At 38.0% G+C, this 26698-nt stretch overlaps 1 protein-coding gene across 17 annotated transcripts in view; it reads left to right on the top strand.

Annotated features, from left to right (window-relative positions):
- Positions 1-26698, top strand: part of PDE4D (phosphodiesterase 4D) — a 1112988-nt gene that overhangs the window by 797850 nt on the left and 288440 nt on the right. The window contains exon 1 of one of the 17 annotated variants that reach the window (XM_082382272.1): positions 21322-21570. The exons of the other annotated variants lie outside the window; for them this stretch is intronic. Coding sequence (XP_082238398.1) covers positions 21464-21570 — 107 coding nt within the window. The 5' untranslated portion in view covers positions 21322-21463. Of the gene's footprint in view, positions 1-21321; positions 21571-26698 lie in introns of those variants that run through there. 17 annotated transcript variants of the gene reach the window in all.

The following is a 26698-nucleotide window of genomic DNA, read 5'->3' as shown; positions in this document are numbered from 1 at the left end:
AACTTCTACCTTATACAACTTATCTTGTTTTACAAGTAACTGTCCACAGGTATACGATCAGTTCTATTTGCAGCACTAATAGAAACTTAAATTGTTAACCAGTTTTTGAAAAATACGATCAAACAATAATCTTGTTCCAATAATATGGAGCAATATCCAAATTCATTACCTTATGAAAATGAAGAATTGGTTCTATTTTGATAAATGGCAGGGAGCTGCTATTTAATAGCCAGCTGCCTCTGTCCTCCCTGCCATCTACTTAATATTAAATGCATAAAAATGAAGGTAGGAAGAAACTTCCTATCATAGGAATCTAAGCTCACCAATTTTTTTTTAGGCCAAAAATAGAGGATTTTTCTTTCTTGTTATTCTCCACATTCCTGTTTCTAACAAGAAATTCTGCCGAAGCAGAAAGACTACTGCATTGTTCAATGTTCAAATCCACAAAAGGTTAATGTGACTGTGGGTTTGAATATCACCTTGGCCTTTTCTTGGATCTTTGTTCAGAGCCTAGGTGAATATGTTGGTGGGATTTTCCCCTTTTAGGTTCTTCAGCTTTTGAAGTAAAACCAGGGCTGGCATGAGAAAGAAAGGGGAAGGCAAGGAGCTAAATAAAATTAGGTCACATTTCTGGAGGCTTCTGAATTTGGTACAATCCCTGTGATCACTTTATACCCAGCTTTTTAAAGGACTATTACAGGTTCATTTTATTCTCTGGCCCAGAGAATAAATCAGTAGATTTCTACAGCATTTTCTGTAAAAGCTGATTCTGATTCTCTCTATAGTACCACATTAATAATAATTTTCCTTATTGATTACCATAAAGCCATGCAGCCTTCTAAGATGTTTTCTTTAAATTCTTAGTCCTTTTACAGTTCTTATTTACAAGCATGAATTCTTATTCATATCAGTACCAGTAAGGAAGATAGACAAGTGTGTAAGTCAGAATGCTTGTAGCTGTAACAGAAAACTTGAACTCAACTGACTTAGACCATAAGCAGTCCTGGACGGGGAGGCGGGGCGCAGCTCAAGTCACTCAGTAACTCAGTGACGTAATCAAAGGCTTGAGAGTCTTTTCCATCTTTATTTTTTGCCTTCCTAAAGTGTTGGTGGTTTTTCTGGGTTGTTCCCCCATGATCTTAAGATGTCTGTCACAGTTCTAGCTATCAAAGGCAGTTATCCATGACTAGTGAAAAATGAAGGATCTTTTCTTCATGTCTTCTTTTAAGAGAGAGAAAAATTCTTCCCAGACAGACTCCCCTAACTTCTCTTCAATGTCTCACTGGTCAGAATTGCATCACATGCCAGTATCTTAATCACTATTGCAGAAGTAGTACCTTCATGATTAGCTGAGACGATCAGGCTTCCTTCATGGGAGCTGAGGCTGAGGCCCACCTTCCCATAGGTGCATGGCTACAAAGGTGTGTAGATATTTGAATTACACTAAGGTTCTAGCTGGAAGATGAAATGGCTCCTGGTTAGGCCAGCTATAGAGTCAGCTGCAAACTAATTAGAAATTGCAGTGTAGGATAATAAGTGCTACAGGGAAACATGTAAGTCCAGGATGCTGTAGAAACACACAAGAGGGGCACTTTCCGGGCCTATCAGAGCAAGGGGGAAAGGAAAGAGTCAGAGTGGTCTTCTGAAGAAAGTGTTATCTGACCTAAGACCTAAAGGACAAGAAGAGAGAACCAAGGGAAGGGTCGTGAGAGGAGAAAGAGGGTATCAGATGGACAGAACAACATGTGTAAATGACTGGGAATAAGAGAGAACATGATGGGTTTTGGGAGATGCAGAAAATTCAGTTTGCCTAAGGTAGAGAACACAAGGTGGGCATTAATCAGAAATAGGCTACAGAACTATACTGAGGTAGATAACAAAAGGTCTAATAAGTCAAATAGAAATTTGCACTTCATCCTGCTGCAGTGGGGAGCCGATCAAAGATTTTAAGATCAAATGACATAATCAGATATGAACTTTAAAAAATCTCTTTGGCTGCTATGGGAAATTGGTTTGCAAATGGTTAAGATTGGAGATAGGTGGCACAGGTGAGAATTAGTTACAATAATCCTGTGGGGAAATGGTGATGGGGCTGCAGAGAAGTGGATAGATTTGATTGAGATCCAAAAAATCCAAAAATCCTAAATAGGAGTTTTGATGAAGCAGGACTTGGTTAATAGGTGAGAGGAGTAGAGATCAATTATCACTCAGATTTCTGGCTTGGGCAACTAGGAAAATGGAGAAGACATTTATTGAGTTAAGGTCTATAAAGGAGAAGCAGATATGAAGGGGAAGTGGATTGATTTAAATTGTACCTGATTATTTGAGGGGCCTATTCTTTTTGAAATTCGAGAGAAATATTCCTGTTCTTAAAGTTCTTTTAGATGCTAAAGGATATATTAACCAATAAGTGATACAGGAGAATACTAGAGGTACTATAATTTGTTGCAGAAGGTGATATGCAAGAGAAGAGAGGGATACAGTTTAGAGAAGGAAGTGCTTCTTCCTTAGGGATAAGAGAGTGGAAGAATCTGAAATTTCTTACAAAAGATAAAAATTTTAGTTGAATTTCACGTGTAAAAATTAGACAAATGGGAATTGTAGAGGGATGGGAGCATTGTATTCTTTATCAGGCAGATTTGAGGAATGGTATTGGCTGGATTTCTAGGGCAATAAAGTTTGTGGACTGAATTGGCCAGAACTCTTGGGATCCCAAGAGAAAATAATTATACATATTAACTATATTGGTCTTTCATTGCAAGGTGTGGTAGTTAGCTGTTGATACAGTAATGCTACATAGCAACCAACCACAAAATACCAGTAGCCTATAACAATAGGTGTTTGTTACTTGCTCACCAGTCTGCTCATAGGTGGGCTGGGATGGTGCTGCTTCATGCTGCAGATTGCCTTCTTGTTTGTTCTCATGTTTCTTCTTCTTCTTGGACCAGTCAGTTTCTTGGACCTGTTCTTGTCCTGGCATTGTTGACAACTCCCAGAGTGGCAGGAGGAATCACTTTGTAACTTGTAAGGTCTCAGCTTGGAAGAGGCATATATCATTTGAGCCCACATTCTGTTGGTCAACCCACATAATACGGCCAAGCTCAGTATCACTCGGGGGTAGAAGGACGAGGAAGGCAGTGAATATTCGATGAATAACAACCTAATTTATGACACACAGGTAAGTAGAAACCTGAGATATCATGGAACTTGACCCATCAGCCACAAAACTGCTGGAAAACCAAGGTCCTCAACTGTGGAGTGCCCGATGGGCTTCTTAAACAAACGCAGGAAAGCAACCCAGTTTGAGCGACCTCCTTCTTTGCCCTGTGCTTCTGCTTTGCAAAGAAATGTCATGGGCTCATGAGCTGCTCGTTGAGCCGATTAAGTATTGGTCAGAATCAGAGCCAGATGCTCGTGACCCTCCTTGGTCATGATGAGTTTCCTTTGGTCTCATGTAACAGTATCAGTCCCTTTTTCTAGGACTAGTTAGAGGTTGATACTACCTCCCTCACCACACTAATGAGTGAGTGATCAGAACTAAAGCAATAAAGAAAAAGATTGTATTATTTTCCTTAACATGTATTTTTTGGACTTCTTTCAAAAATCCAGCACATTTATGAAAGCGAGCTAAGGCATCGTGCTGGTTATTAGCCAATAATGTGTCTTAACTATCTCTAAGAAAATACGCGGCCCATGGGAGTGACATAATTTTCCCCTCATTGCAGAGCTGCATTGTATACCTCAGACTTGAAGACATCCTCAAACTATGTTATCTCCAAATCTCTACTTAACTGCTGCATAAGCAAGAAATTTTAAACATTTTTCTGAGTTCCTGAATTGAAGATATAGGACAATTGCATTAATTGATCTATAAATTCTCAAGCCCAAATAGTCCCATGGTGCTTGAGTAGAACCTATAGTGTGTGTGTGTGTGTGTGTGTGTGTGTGTGTGTGTGTGTGTGTGTGTGTGTGTCCTGTTTTTAGAAGATCTTTTAATATGAATACTGGTGATATGGTCAGATAATACGCCAAGGGAGCTCACTTCTGCTTTTCTATACTTCCCAATTCTACTCAGTACTTTTCTCATTTCATTCAGTGGCTTCTGTGCTGCTAGCAATGACCAGTGACTCAAGAAGGCTGCATGCAGTGAAAGAAGATTTCCTTTCCAGGCACAGTTGTTCCATGAGGTTCCTTTTCCCACCACCAAGATGAAAATGTGTTACTGCCCCTCTTCTCTCCATCCCATACACATTTCAGAGCAAAGCTCTGGCTTCTCTTTTATTATTACTTTCCCACTGCAGACTCTCTTTAATGCTGAAGTAGGCCTTTGAGAGAGAGGAAAGAAGAGCAGGGGGAACATGAAGACAAAAAGATGAGTGAGAGGCCAGATTTAGGAAATCTATTCGTGTTTAATCCTTTACAAATTAAATCCTACTGAGGCTTAAATATTAATTGTCACAGGGATACCGGGATTGTGCTTGAAAGTCTGATTCCAACCCTGAGCATAAGTATCTTATCCAGGCAGAGCTGTACATCTGAGGATTCATTACTGCACCTGTCATTGGAGTTAGGTCTCAGTCAAGGCCAGTTTCAAGGAGTGACCTCCCAGGGAGCAAGGAAGACATAGTCTAGGTACCACAGCATGTGCATTGTGAGAACCCATGAGGGTGCCAAGTTGGAGGAATAAGAGTAGAAGCAAAGTCAGAGGGAGGGCTTGAAAGCCCAATAGACATAATAAGCTGAGACTGAACAAGGTACAGATAGAGTCAGGTCAAGTTCAATATGAATATTGTGAGACCCTGTGTTCTATCCCTGGGTTAAGTACTTTCCTGCTGGGATGAGTCCTTAGAGAAACAGACTTTGGAAATTGAATAACTTTAAATTATCTATTTGCTACAAATACATTTACCAATTGAAAAAATAGTAGACTACTTAACTGGTTTGCCTTAATGAAAAAAACAACAAAAGCCTTCAACAAATCATTGTTGTTTGGCTGATGGGTTGAAAGAATGAACAAAAATTAAGGGAGAGAGGGAGGAAAGAAGGTATGGAAGGAAGGAGAGAAGGGAAGAAAAAAAGGAGAAAAAGAGGCAAATGAAAGAGGGAGGAAAGGAAGTGAAGGAGGGAGATCAGCGAGGGAAATATGTCCTCTAATTTCACTAGTTTTAAAAGCCAGTGTTTATTATTAATAAATTATGTACCCTCTCAATCAAATCTTATACTCCTTTTTTTCCAATCTTCACAACTCAGATTTGTCATATCTCAATGTAGTATGTTCATAAAACGGTTTTTTGGATTTTTAAAGAGATGGTTAACAATGTTACCAGCTCAGAGGTTTTTTGCTGGAGACAAAATATGGATAACAAATTGTGTCAAATAAGTATAATTACAAGTCAATGCTTCTAAGTTTAAATTCAGTAAGTTGTTATGGTTAAAAACATTTCACTCTTTTTTCTCCCTGTATAAAGGCTTCTTATCTGTAAAATAGATAGCTAGTGGGAAGCAGCCGCATAGCACAGGGAGATCAGCTCGGTGCTTTGTGACCACCTAGAGGGGTGGGATAGGGAGGGTGGGAGGGAGGGAGACGCAAGAGGGAAGAGATACGGGGACATCTGTATATGTATAACTGATTTACTTTGTTATACAGCAGAAACTAACACACCATTGTAAAGCAATTATACTCCAATCAAAATGTTAAAAATATAATAATAATAATAGCTTATACTTATAGAGTGTCCATAAAGTCTGGAAATATAGATAATGTTTTATATTTTAATAGGCCAAAGATATCCTTTTTGATATTATGTGTTTGTCACCCATGTTTCCAGACTAAGTTCCAGGCACTGTTCTAAGTGATTTACATGTATTGATTCATTTAGACTGCTTCGTTAGTATTTTTCTCACCTTATCCCCACCTCACCCCTAGCAAGTGAGTTTGCCCCCCCCCCACACACACATCTTTGCAGTTGGAATTCTGGCTCTCATGGAGTTCTAGAACATGAGAGCACAAGATTGGCCACAGAGACTCAGAAGAGTGTGTCTGGGGATGTGACCAGCACTACCCTAGCATTTATGGGTGTGGGCCGGGTGGCCGCTCCACTCACCCTTGGCTGTGGTTTTGCTTCCTTGCTTCGGAAGTGGTGTGGAGAGTTTTATTTTACTTTTTGGTGTTTCTCTTGGTTCCTGTAGAACTGGCTCAAGGTTTAGAAGGTATCCTCCCACCTGCATTTGGAAAAATACATTTTGAAAACTTTTCCTGGTAATGGAAATTTTAAAGTCATTGAAAAACTTGTGCGATAGCATTTGTTGAAACAATTTCATGACGGAGTACTTTATTGCTTTTCCCAGCAGAATTTTAGTTGTACATAATGCAAAAAGTACATAGTCAATAAATCTAAGAGACAAAACTATATCAGATATTGCAACTATAGGTCACCTCAAAAATATTGGTGACATCTTTTTATGCAGACTTTGTTGATATTTTACCCACTCACACAAAAGAAAAAAGGCAGAATCATGGCTGGAGTTTATATAGGGCCAGTCTAAAGCCAGCCATAGCCATGTATAATTTCCATGATTTTCTCGCCATCAATGGAAAATTACTGTCAGCTGAGCTGGGGTCTACAGACTGAGAGCAAATGTCTGTTTTCTTTGCACAACTGAGGGTTTGAAACTTTTTTCAATCTGCAAAATTACCATTAAAGGTCAGAGATTAGTTTTTCATACATGATTAATTCCATTTGCTTTAAAAGTATTATACCAGGAGAGTAGATTTTTTTTTTCTTACTTTAAAACCAAATTAGAATTCAAATATTCACAGTTTTGAGTCAACCCCAAACCATTTCCTTCTGTTTATTTTCCCTTGGCAAAATGGTACTTTTTTAAAATGGGGATGAAAGACTTCTGAAAGAAATATGTATGTATGTATGTATGTATGTATGTATGTATGTTCTCCCGTATTTGAAATTAGCATGCAGTCTAAAGATACTGAGCACCAACTCTATGGTTGAGTTTAACTTGTCTTTCATTAGATTCTAACTACTTTGAAAGCAGGGACTTTGTTGTTTAAATAAATACCCTTCGTAATTGATAACCTGTTTTTTTTTTTTTTCTTGTCTTAACTAATGACTGCACAAAATAAACATAAAGGCTATGTTCTTCCTTCTTAAGCAAAAATTTTCCAACTCTATGATTGGAGATAAAAGGTCTTAAAAATTAATCTGCATGTAGATTGAGCTAAACTGCTATGACATCAGCAGCCATCTTGTGCAGAAAGAGGCTGGGCTTCCATAATTTATCTCTTTAACACATTGCTGTTAATTACAAAAAATAATACATCCAGAAGTTGTGGAACAAGAAGTAAAAAAATCTCACCTAATATTCTACCACAATAACACAATTATATTTTAACATTTTTTCATATTTCTTTACACATTTTCTCTTTCCATAAATTGCAGTCAATCTGTAAATGTACTTTTCTGCTCTGCTTCACTGACTACAAGAGAATAGTTTCCCTCTTTCAGAACCTTTATTTTCCTTTTTAGTGACTTCTTTGGTGTGTTTGAAGCAATTTCAGCTTAACTTATTGCACGTACAGATCTTTCTCCACTTAGGATGGGGTTACGGCCCAATAAACCCATCGTAAGTTGAAAATATGGGAAATCAAAAATGCATTGAATACAGCTAACCTACGGAACATCACAGCTTAGCCTAGCCTACGTTACACACTATTAGAATATTTACATTAGCATACAGTTGGGCAAAATCATCTAACACAAAGCCTATTTTATAATAAAGTGTTGAATGTCTCATGTAATTTATTGAATACTGTACTGAGATTGAAAACCAGAAAGGTTGTGTGGGTACAGAATGGTTGTAAGTGTACTGGCTGTTTATCCTCATGGTCGGATGGCTGACTGGGGGCCATGGCCCAGCATCATGAGAGAGTATCATACCACATATTGCTAGCTCAGGAAAAAGATCAAAATTCAAAATTCCAAGTACGGTTTCTACTGAATGTGTATTGCTTTTGCACCACTGTAAGGTCGAAAAATCTTAAGTCATACCTTGTAAGACCTTGTAAGTTGGGAACCTTCTATTCTGTAAGCAGCTGCCCCTCAGGGAATACACAGGTTTTTCTTTCAAATATCAAGGAGAATGCAGAGAATTTTATGATTTTAATTAATTACTTCTTGTCAAAAAATCTAGTCTCACATTCTTACCCCTGAAGAGGTATGTGTCCCTAGCTGTGTGGCCTAAGCAAGTTATTCAACTGTGCTGCACCTCAATTTTCTCATCCGTAAATGAGGATAACATACAAAGTAGGACTAAATGCTATATTTGTTATTGTTAGTATTATTTTTAGCCTAAAACTTCCTCTAATTCGCCAGAAAAGATACATTCAAAACAATTCACTAGGTTTGTAATCAACTATGTGACAGTTATTTAAATGCCTTCAGTGTATCCCACACCAGGAGAAACTGGGACTTAGACTCAAATGTTGATTAGGTATTCTTTCTAAAGGTACCTGCCATTAGTTAATTTAGAAATGCATCCTATTCTCTGTCATTTGTCAAAGCTCTATTACTCCTGGCTTATTTTACATAAAAAGGAGAACCGTCTGTCAAGGAGGAAGTAAGATGGGTGACAACCAAAATTCCATATGTGCTTTAATCTTGCTGCCTTCTGAGAGGTTAAGATCAGACACATCTGCTTTGGTTTGAGGAATAACTGGGTACCCAGTCCACTGTCATCACAGAGAGACTGGAAATATCAGAAGGTAGAATGAGTAGTTTACGGTGAGCCTGTCTGCTCTCAGCTCTGAGAATATCCAGCTGCATAACCTCAAGGGAACTACATGGAAAAAATGAAGGAAATGCTTTGAGTTGGAGAGCTTTGCATTTCCTATGAGCAACGCATCTTCCGCCCTTCTCTCGCCCTCATCCCCATTATCCTCACATCACGTCTTCCTGCACATTCACTGCCTGGACCTGGTGAGCCAGAGCCTTAAGATGTTTATGAATAAAAAAAACAGATTAAGTCAGACTGAAGTTGACTGTGCCTGCCGGGACGATGGCCGGTAATTTGGGGTGTTATGTTGCGCTTCAGAGACTGAAAGTGGGATGGACCTAAAATATGTCTCCTTAATGAAAAGGCTGTTGGGAAAGCCTGCTGGTCCCCTCACTGGGTGCTGCTGTCTAAGTGTGGCAATGTGCTGATTGAGTTCAATGAAGAGCTGAAAAAAAAATCATTAACTGGCCTCCCTCCCACTGACTGATGAAGGCAGATAACACATGCGCACTTGCCCTGTTTGGCCCCTCTAGGGAGAGGTATGAATGCAGCTGCTTCTGGGGGGCCAGAACAGGGTCTTCTCAAAACCTTCCTTGGCTGAGGTTCTTCCTTCGTGCCAATTGCTCCCTACCAAGCCAGTGGGTGCTCTCAAAGTCTAGGCAAGTGCCAGAAACATCTTGGTTGACTGAGATGTGCACTGGCCTGCTAAAGGCAGCCAGTATGTGAAGAAGGAATGTCCCCCAGCTCCTCGGTCTCAAATTATCAGCCTGCTTTGACAGCTGAGCAGGTGGTGCATGCCTGTCCTCTGGCACTGAGGCCATGACCAGTGTTTGTGGAGTGACCACAGTCTCAATCCCTAAAGTAGACTTGGAAATATTCCACTGAGACCGGAAGGTAGCACTTGAACCTGGCATCAGGTTTTGGAGTTGTGTCTAAAAATGGGCTTTCTCGTTCCTCTACCTCTGCCCATGTGTAAGGCAGCAAATATTTTCATAGAGGTGAGAAAGACGGGTATTTCTTGTGGTATCTGTTTATCTCAGACCAATCACCATGCCAAGTTCACAGCCATCATCAGTTAAGTTTGGTGAAGATTACCTCCTCCATCCACAAAGGAAATGACACTAACCAATTCTAGAATTCATTATGCAGAGCTGTTCTGTGGATACGTTAATAGGTAGTTTAAAAAATTAACTGGATATAACCTTTCCTCTTCCATGTAAGTCAAGCTGATTTCTCCACTTCTCCTGTGCCCATCTGAGTATAGTTTGTATACAAATCAGAGGCAAGATGGAAATTTACTCTGAGCTTTATGGGGTTTTAACCTGCTGAAGTATCTAATTCTTTATACATTTTCTTCTTCTCCATTTCTAACCCAAAACACACCTGCACTTGTTTGTTCTAGAACGCGATCATCTATTTGGAGCTATATTGACAAACCAACATTGTATATATTTAAGGTTACAACAAATTGGCTTGATATACATATACATTCTGAAATGATTGCCACAGTCAAGTTAAGGTGCACTTCTATCACCTCATAGTTACCATTTTCTTGGTGTGTGTGGTAAGATCACTTAAAATCTATTCTCTCAGCGAATGTCTATATACAGTACAGCATTTTCAGTAGTCACCATGCTGTACATTAGATCTCCAGAACTCATTTATCTTATAACTGAAAGTTTGTACCCTTTGACCAACATCTCCCCATGTTCCCCACTCCCCAGCCCCTGGTAACTACAGTTCTACTTTCTGCTTCTATGAGTTTGGCTTTTTTAGATTCCACATATAAGCAAGACTACACACTATTTGTCTTTTTCTCTCTGGTTTATTTCACTTCCCATAATGCCCTTCAGGTTCATCAACATTGTCTCAAATGGCAGGATTTTCTTCTTTCTTATAGCTGAATAATATTCCCTTGCGTATATGTACCCCATTTTCTTTATCCATTCATCAGTTGATGGACACTTATGTTGTTTCCATACCTTAGCTATTGTGATTAATGCTCCAGTGAACGTGGGAGTGCAGATATATCTTCAAGATAGTGATTTCATTTCCTTTGGATATATACCCAGTAGTGGGATTGCTGAGTCATATGATGGTTCTATTTTTTGAGGAACCTCCATACTGTTTTCCATAATGGCTGTACCAATTTACATTCCCACCAACAGTACACAAAGGTTTCCTTTTCTCCAAACCCTTGCCAACACTTTTGTTTTTGACTTTTTGATAAACGTCATGCTAACAGGTGTGAAGTGATATCTCATTGTGGTTTTGATTTGCATTTCCCTGATGATTAGTGATGTTGAATACCTCTTTATGTACCTATTTATGTATGTCTTCTTTGGAGAAATGTCTGTTTAGGTTCTCTGCCCTATTTTTAATCAGATTATTTGGGTCCTTTCTTTTGTTTTTTGTTTTTTTTTTTTTGCTATTGAGTTGCCTGAGTTCCTTATATTAAATATTTTGGATATTAACCCCTTATCAGATATGTGGTTTGCAAATATTTTCTCTCATTTTGTAGGTTACCTTTTCATTTTGTTGATGGTTTCCTTTGCTGTGCAGAAGCTTTTTAGTTTGATGTAGTCTCACTTATCTATTTTTGCTTTTGTTGCCTGTACTTTGAATGCCATATTCAAGAAAATCATTGCCAGGACCAATGTCAAGAAGATTTTTCCCTATCATCAGCTACTTAAGCTATCTCTATAACATTAAAAAAATGCATTTAATGTTCAAAGAAGGAATCCAGGTAATATCTTTTAAAAGAAATAGTTTTACAGAAATATGTGAAGAAAAAAGTTGCTTTCATAAACTTTGTGATTATGCTGGTTCCAGATCTCCAATATGTCTTTATGATTGCAACACCCTATAGCTCTGAAACTACAAGCATTCATAATGTGGAAGTTTGGGCAATTATTTTTATTTATCTTTTGATCAAATATTTAAATGATTGTGAAAAGTCTGGAAACTTTTTACCCTTCTTTGTTCTCTCATTTCTTTCTCATTCTTTCTTTCTCTCTTTCTCTCTCTTTTTAACATTTAAAACACCTCTAAATTCCTTCCTGTTCCTACTCAGCAAAATGGAGATCAAAATCACACTGAAATGTCTATTCCCTGCCCCCCCGCCCCTGCCTCACCATTTCACAGTGGGCTTTCTCCTTCCTAAGCATTTATGGAGGGAAGTAGTCGAAAAGGTCCTCTACTGGCCTCAGACATCTGAAGAAAATCCGTCCTTTTTCTCTCCCCAAGTTAAAATACTTGCTATAAATAATTGGAGATTTTGGGGCCATTCTGACACATCTGGCTTTTTAATAGTGTTGACTAATATGAACCTATGGTGGCTCCAGGCTTGTTGTTTTTGGTTTGTTTTGTTGTTTTTTTTTTCTTAAGACAGTTAAACCTTGTTAAGGTTTATCATTGATTGATTTTCAGTATCTTTAGTGTGCTCATTTTATAAAGGGATATGTCAAGTGCACACACGTGTATGTGTGTATATGTGTGTGTTGGTTCACACCATCAGAAAATATACTGATTTCAGAGTAACACTGATTTAGGTCCAGGCAAATAAATTCACATTGCCATTTCTTCTAGAAATAACATTTGCCTGGCAACATATGATATATTCATAATGACTCCCTAGCACACACACAAATGGTAAAGTATGTTTTGGTTCATGTAGTAAACACTCTGAAGCTGTAAGCATTTTTTTTTTTTTTAATTTCAATGTTTCTTATTGACCTACCCCTGTGGCATCCCGTTTCATGTGTGTATGTGCCAGGGGCTGAAAAAGCCAAATGGCAAAGAAAAGCAAGGATGTAAAGAAAAAAAGGAGGAACTTGAGAAAAGTTGTATTAAAGTAAAATGGTAGCATTTCAGTGTTTGAGAAAGAACGAACAAACATAACAATCTCACTTTAATCCCCTTTTATTTATAGTTTCCAAGTCCTAATCAAAACTCTTCTTTGGTGTCACAAAATAATGGAAGAGGCGTGTACTGGTCTAGGTTTCCCCAGAAGTAAACCCTGAGACAAGAAGTACCACTAGTTTATCTAGAAAGTCCACAAAACATAAGTAAAGGAGTGAGGAAGTGAGACAGGGAATGGAAGGACACAAATGCATCATCAAGCCCAGTTACCCCAGTGGGAAAGTGAAGCCGAGTCCCACTGGGCACACTCTGCAAGACAGTGTGTGTGGGATACTCCTCAGAGTTACCCCATCCATGGGATGAGGAAGCTGGAGTACTTATCCACCAACTCCCCCATCCATCACCTGTTTCTGGGGGTCATTAACAACCCACCACTCTGGTTTACTTATCCATGGGTCAAGCATGTTAACTATGGCCAGAAAAATAGCCCTTAGGCAAAGACTCGCAGGTATTTAAAAAACAAAACAACACAAGCAAACAAACAAAAAACCTCCAGGTGGGGAGCTGCAGATTTTTGGAGGATTCAGCTTTGAGAGGTAGGTGTTCAGAGGATATAGGTGCCAATACCTGCCTCTATGTAGGTCATAGACACTGAGTTAATTTCATCTGCATGTGTATACAAGTATTTTCAATTAAGGCTTCTCTTTATTCTGTGTGTTTGGAAAATTTAAACAAAACTATTATTGTTTTTATATTAGTGTCTTGGCATTTGAATACATGACACCAGAGATGATTTAATAAATATAAAGCAAATCCATTGAATTTCTCACACCATCAGATGTACGGTCATATATTTACCTGAAGTCCTCTGTAGACTACCATTTGAAAGAAGAGCATCCATAGGGTGTGATTCAAAGACATTTTTCTACAAGCTGTTTAATTAGAATGGGCTTTAAAAATACTTTATCATATCATAAACCTTCAAAACAAAATGATTAATCGTCTTCTGAAAGCCATAGAAAATGTTTCTTAAATGTCATTCTCAAATACCACTTCTAGAGCAAAGGTAAAACAATTGTTTCCCCACCAGCTGAAATGTGGTTTCGCCAAATACAAGATGAAATAACTCTGGTGGTTAATTGAGCTTTCTCTTGATTTAGGAAGATAAAGGCAACATTTTAGTTACGATTCACTCAAGGAATTTAAGAAGTTCTCTTAAATTATTTTGAGCAACAAAGCAAAAACAGAGGCCTGGAATCCCGGTGTTTGAGGGAACCTTTGAAAGTTCTACCTACTCCTCAGGGCCTGACTGCCCATTCTCACATTTTCGCTGTGTTTTTCTTCTACCCAAAGCTCCAATACGTCTCCTCACAGAAATCGCCTCTTCCAGCAACCCCAAGGGAGCCTATTCTATTTTTGTTAAAACGTTCTTCTTCATGTAATTCCAAGTCTCTTCATCAAGATTTCCTGGTGGCATAACGCTTCACATCGCTGTAGGCATCTGTCAGGTCTTGCCCGTCCTTTTTGTCTCTGTCATTCCTCACAAAGGAATGGTCTTCTCTTTTCTACCAGCTTTCAAGACCCAATCCAGGATCCTCTTTCCTTGACATCTTCTCTGACTATCCATCCCACAAGGATTTTTTCCTTCTCTACTTCCTTATCATAGCATTCCTGATCTGTGTCATTCATTCATTTGTTGATTTGCCCAATGTCTGTTGAGTGCTTCCTATGGTCCAGGCACCGTTCCAGTTACTGGAGATATAGGAGGGTGTAAAGCAGGCAATTCCTGTGCTCATAGAAGTTCTGTTCTAGGAAGTAAGATCACAGTGAAGAACACAACAATTTCAAATATGATAAGACCTAGGAAGTGAATAAAATACAATAATGTGGTGCTTTTCATGGGTGTGTGTCTCTTACCAACCATCCCCTCTTTTTATTACAAACTCCCTGAAGCAAATACTACCTCTTTATATTTATTTGTATTTATTATAGTGACCCCAAAATACTTACTGACTCATCTTCATAAGTATGTGATACTATTCTAAATAGATAGTATTTAATCATTTGGGATTTATGTGAAGTTGGATTAAGTTGGTAATGTCTTAATTAGAGTTGATACTGCTTGGAAAAACACATTTGACACTTGTGGAAGCCTTAACAGATGTCAGAATGTTGGTAGGTTCCCTTACACGATGTTAACTCTGAAGCTGTCCTGGAAATGTATGAACTAGTTTCACTTTCACCTCTCTACCCTTGACTCCCCATGAAATCAAGACAGATTTTGCTATCCCTTAGCTTTCCCCTAACTTCTGTTGACCCCTCCCACTCCAACCCCATCAGGCCCCCACTTCTCCTTTAGAAAAATCTGAAAGGTTAAGTCACCTACTTACATTTAATTACACGCCCAACCCTGTTTTGATTTTTGTGATGAATATAAGGAACTATGAGATCCCAGTTAATGTATACACTGTATACAGTGCCTAAAATGAAATATGATGACTCAAATTAAGATGAAAAAGGTTCTATTTATCAGCACAGAATTATTCCCTTTGAATTATCATACAGCAGCTGACCCTGTCTAACCTCGTGAACTTAACCTTGTTTTTAAATTATCATACAGCAGCTGACCCTGTCTAGCCTCGTGAACTTAACCTTGTTTTTGGTGTGTGTGTGTGTGTGTGTGTGTGTGTGTGTGTTTTACTGATTGCCAGTGGTACCAGATCCTGAATTAGTACTTGGCAACATCAACATTCATAGCATAAAAGAAGTGCATGGTCCAAAGGAGTTAGGCTTGACCTTTCCAAACATCAACTTACAGCTACAAAATAATGAATAATTGCAACTCCTTAAGGGGTTGTTTTAAATATTGGAAGAAAAAACATAGAAAAAGAACCAAGTGGATAGTAGGTGTTAAACAAATACTAGTTTCCTCTACCTTCTCTGAGTTACCAAATTACTCATTCAGCTCGTCACTCAGACTTCGGTTAATGATTAGCTAAAGAGTAACAGTGAAGATTTTTATTTTTTTAATTGAGTCTACTAGGATTGGTTTCATGTATGGATGGAATAAGCACTTGCCGTTTCATCACAATTAATTCTCCAAAAATTTTTTATTAAAGGCCTGAAATGTTTACCATTGGAAATTAATTCCACTGGGTTAAGTTATTGTTATTTACTATACCTACTCTTAAAATATAAATAACTGATATTAACCCACTGTTGCATTAGCCAGTCTACATAAAGGAGTTTCTTTGAGATTAGTAAAACGGTAAGTCAGTAAATCCTAAACGATGGTTAAAAGGAAATCTGGTAACACAGCCAGCGCTCCCCACATCAAATTTATTTTGTTTGGCTTTACAGTGTTTGCCAGACAGTATTTTATAAATTTTGAGTTAGCACCACTATTTTAAAAGGAAAGATCTCTCATATAATTCCAAATTTCTGTTTATAAGCAAAAAACATTGGTCACGTTGGGGTCTCATTCCTGGTGGATGAGCCATTCTTTAGGAAAGAGTGGCTTTTTATGGACATCTGATTACCCCAATAAAAATCTTCAAATGGTTCAATGACCTTTGGTCATCGTCTTTTCATCTTCTCCAAAAGCATGCTGTTAAACTGTTCCTAGTACTCCGCTTTAAAGGGCACACAGAAAATGTTTCCTCTGGAGCCGTAAATACTCTTGAGGCCAAATTATTATCATACAGCTATGATTATTTTTTCATTCATTCCAGAATCTTAACAATTGAAAAAAAGGGAGATACTATCTTCTTTAATAGTAAGAGTTAACATTTATTGGGTCTCTGACTACGTGCTGAGCACTGTTCTAAGCATTTTACCTACATCATCTAATATACTTCTCCCAACCACCTCAATTACACCCATTTTACAATAGAACAGACTAAGGCAGAGAAAGGTAAAGCCACGTGACTCGGGTAAGGAGCCAGGTTGGGATTTATATGTTGTCCCTCTGACTCGCGGTCTTCCTAACCACTGTCTGATACCCCTTTCTCTGTATTGCCCGGTGTGTTAGCCTCAGTGCTTCAACTGGAGCCTTTGGAATCTATTTAAAGATGAAAAACACAGTTGTATTTTCTCATCATTTGAGAAACAGAAAGATAGGACTGCCATGTTGCAGGACTCAAAAGGCACAATTCACATCATGGGTTGTGTAAATGGTACCCCCTGGAGTTGTGCAAAGTACAGTTTGCACAGACACATGCAGTGGCCCTGCTAACAGGATCCTGCCCACAAAAGGGGACTTTTACTCTTTGTTCCTTTAAAGATTTTTAGTGAGCCACCCCCCAAACAGCTTCTTCTTAGGTCTCTCCTCATGCTAGGAATCAAAGATCACCATTGTTTCCACAATTAGTTCTTTCACATAATCTAAAGACTGCCAGGCAGTTCTTTAGGGTGAATTGAAATTCTCTGTAGCCGTTTCTAATGCTCCCGGTCATGTCAAGCAGTAGTTGAAGACATATGTTCTCAGAAATAATCTCTAAGGAGTTGGAGCCAGGTTGCTCACAGGTTCTTTCCCCAGGATAAGCAAGCGTGGTGTTGGCTCTTCTGTGCTGTTGCAGAGCTTGGTGTGCAATGGTGACTCACCATCCTCCCACAGAACATGCAGTAACCCTGCAGCCAGATTGTGCCCCGTGGTATGTGACTCCCATTGAGTCAGGAGAGTCGCTCAAGCATTAAAATTTGACCTCGTGGCCTACCTGCCGGTTATGAAAGGGCACAAATTCCTTGGCATTACTGAAGCCATATCACTTTCATTGTAGGACCTATTTAGGTAACAGCAACAGCAATGAAGAAAAAGCTTTTGGTTATTCAGGCCCCTGTTGAATATCTTGTGCTGTTTCAAAAGAACACATTCCATTTATCCTTAAAAAACAAAAAGTTCATTTCAGAGGAAAAATATCAATTGTACTCACTGAGCAATGGAGTAGAATAGGAGTCAAAGTTAACTCAGATATGCCTGTTTCACTGTGGGCTGAAATCTTCTCTTCTTGTTTCTCGTTTCTCTAATTGGAGTGGAAACCTAACCCCATTTCGAAACACTATCCCCTGGGCCTGAATAAAAATACAGCTGGCCTCATAAGGACTCTCATCTGTCTTCTTGCACTATGGCGGAATGCTGGGTCCCCAGCAATTATCTTAGTGCCTAAGTCACTAGGCAGGCGTTTTAAAGGACAATTTAACCAATGATTTTGGTACAACCAGACAATAATATTACTGGTTTAGTTTGGTCACTTGAGTACCCAAACCCTGAATTCATTATCTCACAAGCACATGTGTTCAGTTATTAAAGAGAAATTCTAACCTTAAGGAGAATAGTATTTTTTCTTCCCAGCTAAACTATTAGGTACTCCAGGGCGGCAACCACATCTTGTGCTTTTTTATCGTCCATGGGATCTAGAATGAGTAAGTCATGAAGGCTGGATGCCTTACTTCACCTCTTAGCAAAGTAAAGTATAACTCATAATTATCAATGTAGTGCAGGAAATAGCACACTATCTGGAAAGGTTAAATATGTCTCCTTGCATGAATCATTTCTTACCAGAATTCTCTTTCCTCCCGGATCCCAGCACCAGGGTTCTGTTTTCCACGGCACGTACTCTAGTCCTCAGTGTCTAGAGCCTGTGAACTTTTTATGGGCCTTTGAAGATATTTGAGAACTGAAAAGTAAAGTAATTGACTCCAAAATACAAAAAGAAAACTGCAAAATCCTGATTGAAGTTTAATTAAACGTTCAAAAGTGTAACATTATGTCAACTTCGATAATTGCCAACTAAGTATTTATAAAAACTTTATTATATTTGGAAAAAAATGCTTGTGGGCTGAGATTTTTTTTTTCATTTCACAAGAATTCTTAAGTGTGTTGGATGATTGCAGAGAAATCAGGGTTAGTCGTTAGCTAAATGAGTTTAGTAGCAAATAATTTCAAAAGCAAAATTATAAAGATCCTGTCTAGATTTTCATAACAAAAATACTGTATAATGTGGGAAGTGGATCCATTTTAATGTACTGGATGTAATGTGTAGTAGGGCTTAAACTACTGTCCATTTGCAAGATTATTTTTAAAGTAACTTGTTTTTTTATTTATTATTTTTTAAAAAATAAAACCAAGCTGTCATTGTCATCTGGAGTTCCTATAAGGTAACTCTTAAGAAAAAGGTTAACTATCTGCAGAGAAGTCTGAATGTTAACCAGGGACTAACTTAGTCCTGGGGGAAACTAACTCACGGAAGGACTGTCAGCTGAATGAAGGCTTAAATTTCATGGACTTGGAGGGAGAGCTTTTTCACATTCTCTTCCCATATGGAATAAGAATCTGCTCTGAAAGTGGAGAGTATTTTGCATTATCTCTTCTAGCTCCTTTGCTTTTGACTTTCCATAAAGCAACTTCTGCCAATTACCATCTTTAAGACTCAACTTTTTTGCAGAATTGTCAAAGTACTCTCTTTAAGAACACAGAGAACACACTAAAGTAGTTCCTCTGAAAATCACAGTTCTGTGCTGTGTACAACTATTTTTTTAGAGTTCACTGCCTGCCTGGAATGAACAGGCTGTCTTTCTCCCCAGAAGAGCACAGACTGATACACAAGGTCAAGTTAAACAGTATCTAAGTTTGCTTTCCTATCCCTTATACAGGAATTATCTGTTCTAAAAGCAAAATTTAACTGTAAATATAATATACATATAGAAATTGTTCCTGAGTTCAAAAGGAAAATTAGTCTTCATTTTGAAAAAGAATCAACATAATAAAATAAAAGTGTGTATTTTTTTTTCCAAAAGTTATTGTTGACTACTACATTTATATATACACCTGTAATCTGGTATCTACATACTTGAAATATTTATAAGTTTTAATTCCTAGAATGAAAATAATGGTTAATTCCTAACGATTTTGATGTTGTGTCCACAAAAATCACTGTGACCAGGAGTGAAAGTTTATCCATCCCATCATCTTTATCTTAGGATTGCTTTCAAAAGTTAAAAAATAAAAAACTCTCCTGCTGAGATACTATTTGTGATGCTATTTGTTTAGTTCTTGAGGTCTAAGTCCTACCCTAAGGCCTTGAGAATGCCTCTTAGGCGCCTCCAGACCTCAGTTTCCTCAGCCATTTGAGGAGGAAACTATAGTACTTAGCTCATGAGTTTGTGTGTTTTCTTATTTTTTAAATTTATTTTATTCAAGTATAGTTGATTCACAATGTTGTGTTAAATTCTGCTGTCCAGCAAAGTGATTCAGTTATACATATATATTCTTTTTCATATTCTTTTCCATTATGGTTTATCTCAAGATGTTGAATATATCAAGTTCCCTGTGCTATACAGTAGGACCTTGTCGTTTACATGAGTTTATTTTTTTATTTTTTTTAAATTTATTTATTTTTGGCTGTGTTGGGTCTTCGTTTCTGTGCGTGGGCTTCCTCTAGTTGCGTTGAGTGGGGGCCACTCTTCATCGCGGTGCGCGGGCCTCTCACTATCGTGGCCTCTCCCGTTGAGGAGCACAGGCTCCAGACGGGCAGGCTCAGTAGTTGTGGCTCACGGGCCCAGCTGCTCCGCGGCATGTGGGATCCTCCCAGACCAGGGCTTGAACCCACGTCCCCTGCATTGGCAGGCAGACTCTCAACCACTGCGCCACCAGGGAAGCCCTATATGAGTTTATTTTAAATATTAATGAGATGACATGTGTGAGCACCTTACCCCGTGCCTGGCACATGGTGAGGCTGAGTTCTAGCCACTTCTTCCACTCAACTCTCTGGGGAAGCACTCTCTGGACTTCAGTTCCCTCACCTGATAAATGGGTACGTAAAGGCTTCACGTGGCTGATGTAGAAGTTAAGTGTGCTAATAACGTCAAACACTCAGTGACTCCAAACAAGTTCTTTGAGCTCTGGCCGGAGCAGACTTCCCATCCAGAGGCACAGCTCTCTCATTCACAGGCCGATGGGTGGTTGGCTTCGGCAGATTTTATGGGTCTCCACAAGCACCCTCTCATTTTCCTGCCAATATGTGGTGAAACTCTTCGCGGAAAAGTCATTTCTTTGAATTGAGCTTGAAAATATCCCTGTTAGAATTGAAGTAGTTTATCTGGATTTATAGCACATGACATAATAGCTTCTCCTAAACACTTAAGAAAGAATCTTTTCCTCCTTAAAAATGATGCTGGGGTCAGCTCACTGACTGCCCAAGCCTTCTCCCAGTGTGTTTCTTACCCAGTTCCTTTTTCTTTGGGAAAAAATTTTTACTGTAAGGATGTGGGAACTCTGTTTCAGCAAAGAAGGTGTCAAAAGTAGCTTTCAGAGATAGAGGGTTATGAAAAAGAATTCAGGCAAGACTCAATTTTTGAATTCTAATTCCAGCCATGAAGCAAATGCCACAAAAGGGCACAGGAAGAAAATCTGTAAAAGGCCTATCTGCCATGGTTAACCAAAAATGTACTCTGTTGTTAAGCTGACACCCTGGGAGCCAGATATTGTACTAGGTACTGGGAATACAGAGATGAATAAACCACATTCCTGCTTTCAAGGGGCTCACAACATCGTGGGAAAGCCCACCTGTCTGTTTAGGGCCAGACACTGGGGATACAGGGATGGGAAGCCGCGATCCCTTCCCCTTCACCAGATAAGGAGAGGGTCACACTGTGTTCGTAAGCACTCCGGTTGGAATTAGCACTGGAATCTGGAATTTGCTTAGCCCAGGGCAGACTGAAAAGCTGTGGGACTAGAGGAGCTGACCCCTGAGTTAATTCCTGACCAAAAAAAAAAAGAGAGAGAGAGTGAGTGAGATAAAAGGGAAGAATAATAATGCTGCCAGAGAAGCCTGTGCAAAGATCTGAAAGTGGTAGAGAAGGAAACCTTGCAGGTGGGCAACATGTTGTCTCCTTCCATCCCAGAACAACCCTGGGAAGAAGGTAAGTGTGTTACCTCATAGAAGACAAGTGGAATCTTAGGAGATTAAGTTGTTTTCAAAGATCACAGTCAAAATCAGTTGGCTGAACAGTAGCTGTGGAACTCTGCTGTCCCTGTAATTGCTATTGCATGCTGCTGAGCATTGTAAATATATTACAAACAAGTAAAAAATATACATATATAATAGTAGTAATCAAAATTAACCCAAGATATTCACAAACTTGAATGAAGCCAAGGAGACTGAACTTCTGAGTTTGTCTTGGACTTAGCTGGCCTTTACTGCTGCTTGTGTTAGATCTTGAAGGGCGATGGGGGAGAAGGTGAAAGGCTTACCAAGCAGGGGAAATGGCATGGGCTGATTTGGGGCAAGGCGTGTACCATGTGTATGGCTGTCATCATAGGAGAAGGCTGTAATTGATTCGGTAGGGAAGAGGAGGCTATTGAAGGTTTTTAAGCAGGGAATTTAACATTTTAAGTTTTGTCTTTGAAAGATAACCCAAAGACAATACAGAGATTAAACCTTAGATGTGTAAGATGGGAGGCAAGAGAACTATTCACAGTCTATTATGTAAAGGGAGTCAGGGGATCAGGGTCAAAAAACTAAGATGGAAACATAAAACAATGATTTTATCTTTTTTAAAATTTTTTAATTGAAGTATAGTTGATTCACAATGTTTTAGTTTCAGGTGTACAGCAAAGTGATTCAGTTTTATGTGTGTGTATATATATATATTCTTTTCCCTTATAGGTTATTACAAAATATTGAAAAATATTGAGTAGAGTTCCCTGTGCTCTACAGTAGGTCCTTGTTGGGTATCTATTTTATATATAGTATTTGTGTATCCGTTAATCCCAAACTCAATTCATCCCTCCACCAACCCCCCTTCCCCTTTGGTAACCATAAGTTTGTGTTCTATGTCTGTGGGTCTATTTCTGTTTTGTAAATAAGTTCATTTGTATCATTTTTTTAGATTCCACATATAGGCGATATCATATGATAAAGTGATTTTAAATCAAAGTATTATAATAGTAACATCGTATACTTTAAAGTTTTAAAACCGCTCTCCCTCATATTTATTGAATTCTCTTTTAAAACTTATTTTTAAGAGAAGGTATCATGTATTGAGCCCTTACTATATGCCAAACACTTGGGCAAGATTTTACGTGTCTCATTTAATCCTCACAAACCCTATTTTATCTCCATTTTATAGCCTAGGAATCAGGCTTAGAGAAGGTTAAGTAACTTATTCAAGGTCAAACAACTAGTCAGTAGTGGTGTTTGGATTTGCACCCAGGCAATCTGACCTCAAAGGCTACTTTTTAACCCTCTTTAATTAACAGACATTGTCTCAAAAAGCAGACTTTTTTACATTAAATAGAACTTATTTGTAATGTGTGGTCAAGGGGAAATTACTTGAGTTGCCTGGATTATTTTACCATTACTTTTAACACGGGCAAGGAAAAATATTATCAAACAAATGTAAATTAAATGAGTCCACTGAAACTTTGCCTTCTAGTAAATCAATTTCCTTCATTGTCTATTGCATCAGGTATTAAATTATCACTAAAGGACATTCTATGTGCATTTATTTTTGACACTTTTTTTTCCAAATCCTATTTTAATGAAAACCTCCAGTTGTCTCACAATGTTAGAAACAAGGGCTTCAGTTGGCAATGTGATTTTTCCACTTGTATGATGTCTTTCAAAAAACCTTTTAAAAATTATTTGTATTAATTTAATTCAATTTTAGAATATAGCATTGTCCCTTGAGATAGGTAAATAGCATTAGGAACCACTTGATTAAAAGTGGTTGATTATAGGGTCTAGTATGAATCTGAAAGCAGAACTAAAGATATAATATGAGCTATGATTTGGATACATGCTGATAACATTTATGTACATTTAAACAAACTTCCAGCTAAAGAGATGATTTAAAAGAAAACAGACGTTGGTCAAGGCAATATTTTTGCTCTTGACTGTGTCTATGTAACAGCAAACAACGCTTTATAAAATAGAGTCAGTGATGAATAAAGCAAGTACATTGATTTCTCAAGGTGAGAATCCGTGTCTTAAACCTTTTATTTCTAATGCTTTGCTTTGCTCTTTAGGAACGAGACATCTAGAACAAGACTGGCTATCAGTTCCTGAATGTACCATTAAAATTTAATCTTTTTGATTCCACTTACATCAGTACTTAAATTCATGGAGACAGAAAGCAGAATGGTGGTTGTCTGGGTTCAGGAGGAGAGGGGAATGGGTGATATTGTTTAACGGGTATTACATAGTTACACTTTGAGAAAATGAAAAAGTTCGGAGACGGATGGTGGTGATGGTTGCCCAACAATGTGAATGTACTTAATGCCATTGAGCTGTACACTAAAAAGGGTTAAAGTGGTACATTTCATGTTATGTCTGTTTTACCACAGTAAAAAAAAAAATACTTAATCTTGACGTATGCTTATAGAAGGGTCCAAATATAGTTAGCCATTTGATAAAGAGAATAGCTAATTCCTTCATTTTAAAGTAAAATCTATAGATTTCTAGCTTCAAAATGGTGGACAGACGACCTCCCTACCCCACTTTTCTCTAAAAACATCACCCAAATCAATAACATGAGTGAACTCTGAAAATAGGGATCGTCCAGAGGTGTGTCTAGTATACACCCATCCACAAGCCCTCACTCTCAGTATAGTCAACGCACCCTCCCCATGGAAGACAGAGATCCTGGAATAACAGGCAGAGAGAGCAGGAGGAATAGCTGTGCAGACAAGAGGATGAAACAAAAATCTGCAAATTGATCAGGAAGACCTCCACTTCCCTTCTGTTGCGCACATCGGAACGCTAGCAGGCAGATTTACACCCATCCCTAGAAAACACAAACTACCTCGGAGGAAACAGTCTTACAGTGACATTTAGGGTCACTGTTTCAAATAAACAGTGAATTTGAATATTTTGAATATTTTGAATATTTGAATATTTTTATTCAAATAAAATACCTGCTGGGCACTGGCCACACTATAGCCACCCCCCCCCCCCAATGCACAAGCCCTCCCCAGGCACCCACAGCCACCATCATCCTTCTAGGCCTCAGCCTCATCTGTGAACCAGAGTCAGGGATCCAGGCAGGAGTTGGAGGATCCTACTCTCACCACCGTCTGATGAGCTATTTGAATGCATCTCTTTAATGCCATTTAAATATTTAATTTAAATGAGGTTACATTTACAAAGATACATGTAATTTGAGAATTAAGAAGACCATGAAGAGTGAAAGAAGGAGAAGAGGGGGTTAGAATATAAAGGAAATACAATAGCACTTACGAAACTTTAAACAACTTACTTGATCCATACAATGTGGGTTTTGGGGTTTTTTTGATCCAGTATTTTGAATTAGTGCAGAGTTCTCAAAGCCAATTATAAAGTGCATATCCTGTCAGCATTACTGATCCCAGGCAAAAATGTTGATACTAGTTTTAAAAACTAGTTTTCTGCACCTTTTAACTGACAATATAATTTGTTGACAAATGTTGAAATCTATACCTTATCAGAGGTCTCACATATTGTTACCTTTTAAAATGATCATTTGTTAGCCAGTATTACTTAATGAGGCAATCAAAATGCCATGTGTTGTGTAGGTAACAGCAAACCACCCTTACCCATGCTAGGAGTATGACTGAAGACCTTATCCCACTTTACAGCTAACAGGCTCGTGATCTTGTCATATATACCCTCATTATGAATCTAAAAATTAGAAAAAAGGACAGTGAACTTAGATTGTTTATTCCTGGATATCTTGAAAATCTAGAATTTACTGGCTGTTAAATATGTCCATTGTTATGCCAGTAACATGCACACATACACCATTTACAATGGATATTTATTTATTGCTGCTGTCCAGCTGAAGAGGGTGGATGTCTTAAAAACAATTCCCAAAAACATAATAGCAACTTTTAATCTCCTCTCTTCTCCCTCCCCAACCCACTCCCCTTTCTCATAACTAAACACACACACGCGCGCGCACGCACACACAGCAGATACATCTGGATCCAATTACTTTTTCTACCACCAGTGATGTGACTTTGAACAAATCACTAGCTTTCTTTATTCATAAAATTATCACCCCTAATTTGCAGGGTAGCTGTGATGAATAAATAAGAAAGTATATAATGTACTTATTAGGTAATTAGTAAATAGTAGTAATTATTATTATTTTTTAATTTATGACAGCTTTATTGTTTTAAATTAATTTTTCAATGCAGACTCAATCTCTAATCAGTGTAGAATGATTTAGTTTTTCCATTTGTTTTGTCAATTTTGTTGGTTGTGTTTTTCAAGGAATTTTTCCATGTTGCTTAAATTTTCAAATTTATTGGCATAAAGCTGTTCATAATACATTTTCATTAATTTTTTATGTCTATAGAACTGACACTGATAATTCGTGTTTTCTCAGATCATTTCTTTATCAGCATTACTAGGTGTTCGTCAATTTATTATTCTTTACAAGGAACCAGCTTTCGGCTTCGATTATTTTCTTTTTTATGTCATTGTTTTATACTCTTATCTTTATTTTTTATTTTATTTTTCTTTTATTCTACTGTTAAAGTATAATTAGCTGTTATCTTTCTAGCTTCTTGATATTATATTTTATAAAATATTGTCAATCTTTCTTCTTTTGTTTTTTCCCCCCAGCTTTATTGAGGTATAATTGGCAAATAAAATTATGTGTATTTAAAGTGTACAACATGATGATTTAATATTTGTATATATTGTGAAATGATTACCACAATCAGGTTAATGAACACATCTATCACCTTACATAGTTACCATTTTTTGTGGTGATAATACTTAAGACCTACTCTTTTAGAAAACTGCAAGTTTACAATACAGTGTTAACTATAGTCACTGTGTGGTATGTTAGATTCACTGAACTTATTCTTCTTATAACTGAAGGTTTGTACACTTTGACCAGCATCTCTCCATTCTCCCCTCACCCATATTACCATTCTACACTCTGTTTCTACGATTTTGACTTTTTTTTTTTTCTTTTAGATTCCACATATAAGTGAGATCATACAGTGTTTGTCTTTCTCTGGCTTATTCACTTAGCATAATGTCCTCTGGGTTCATCCATG

The sequence above is a fragment of the Balaenoptera borealis genome (assembly GCF_965194805.1).
Source record: "Balaenoptera borealis genome assembly, chromosome: 2".
Lineage (NCBI taxonomy): Eukaryota > Metazoa > Chordata > Mammalia > Artiodactyla > Balaenopteridae > Balaenoptera > Balaenoptera borealis.
The sequence above is the reverse complement of the archived record's forward strand: the minus strand, read 5'-3'. Positions and strand labels throughout refer to the sequence as shown.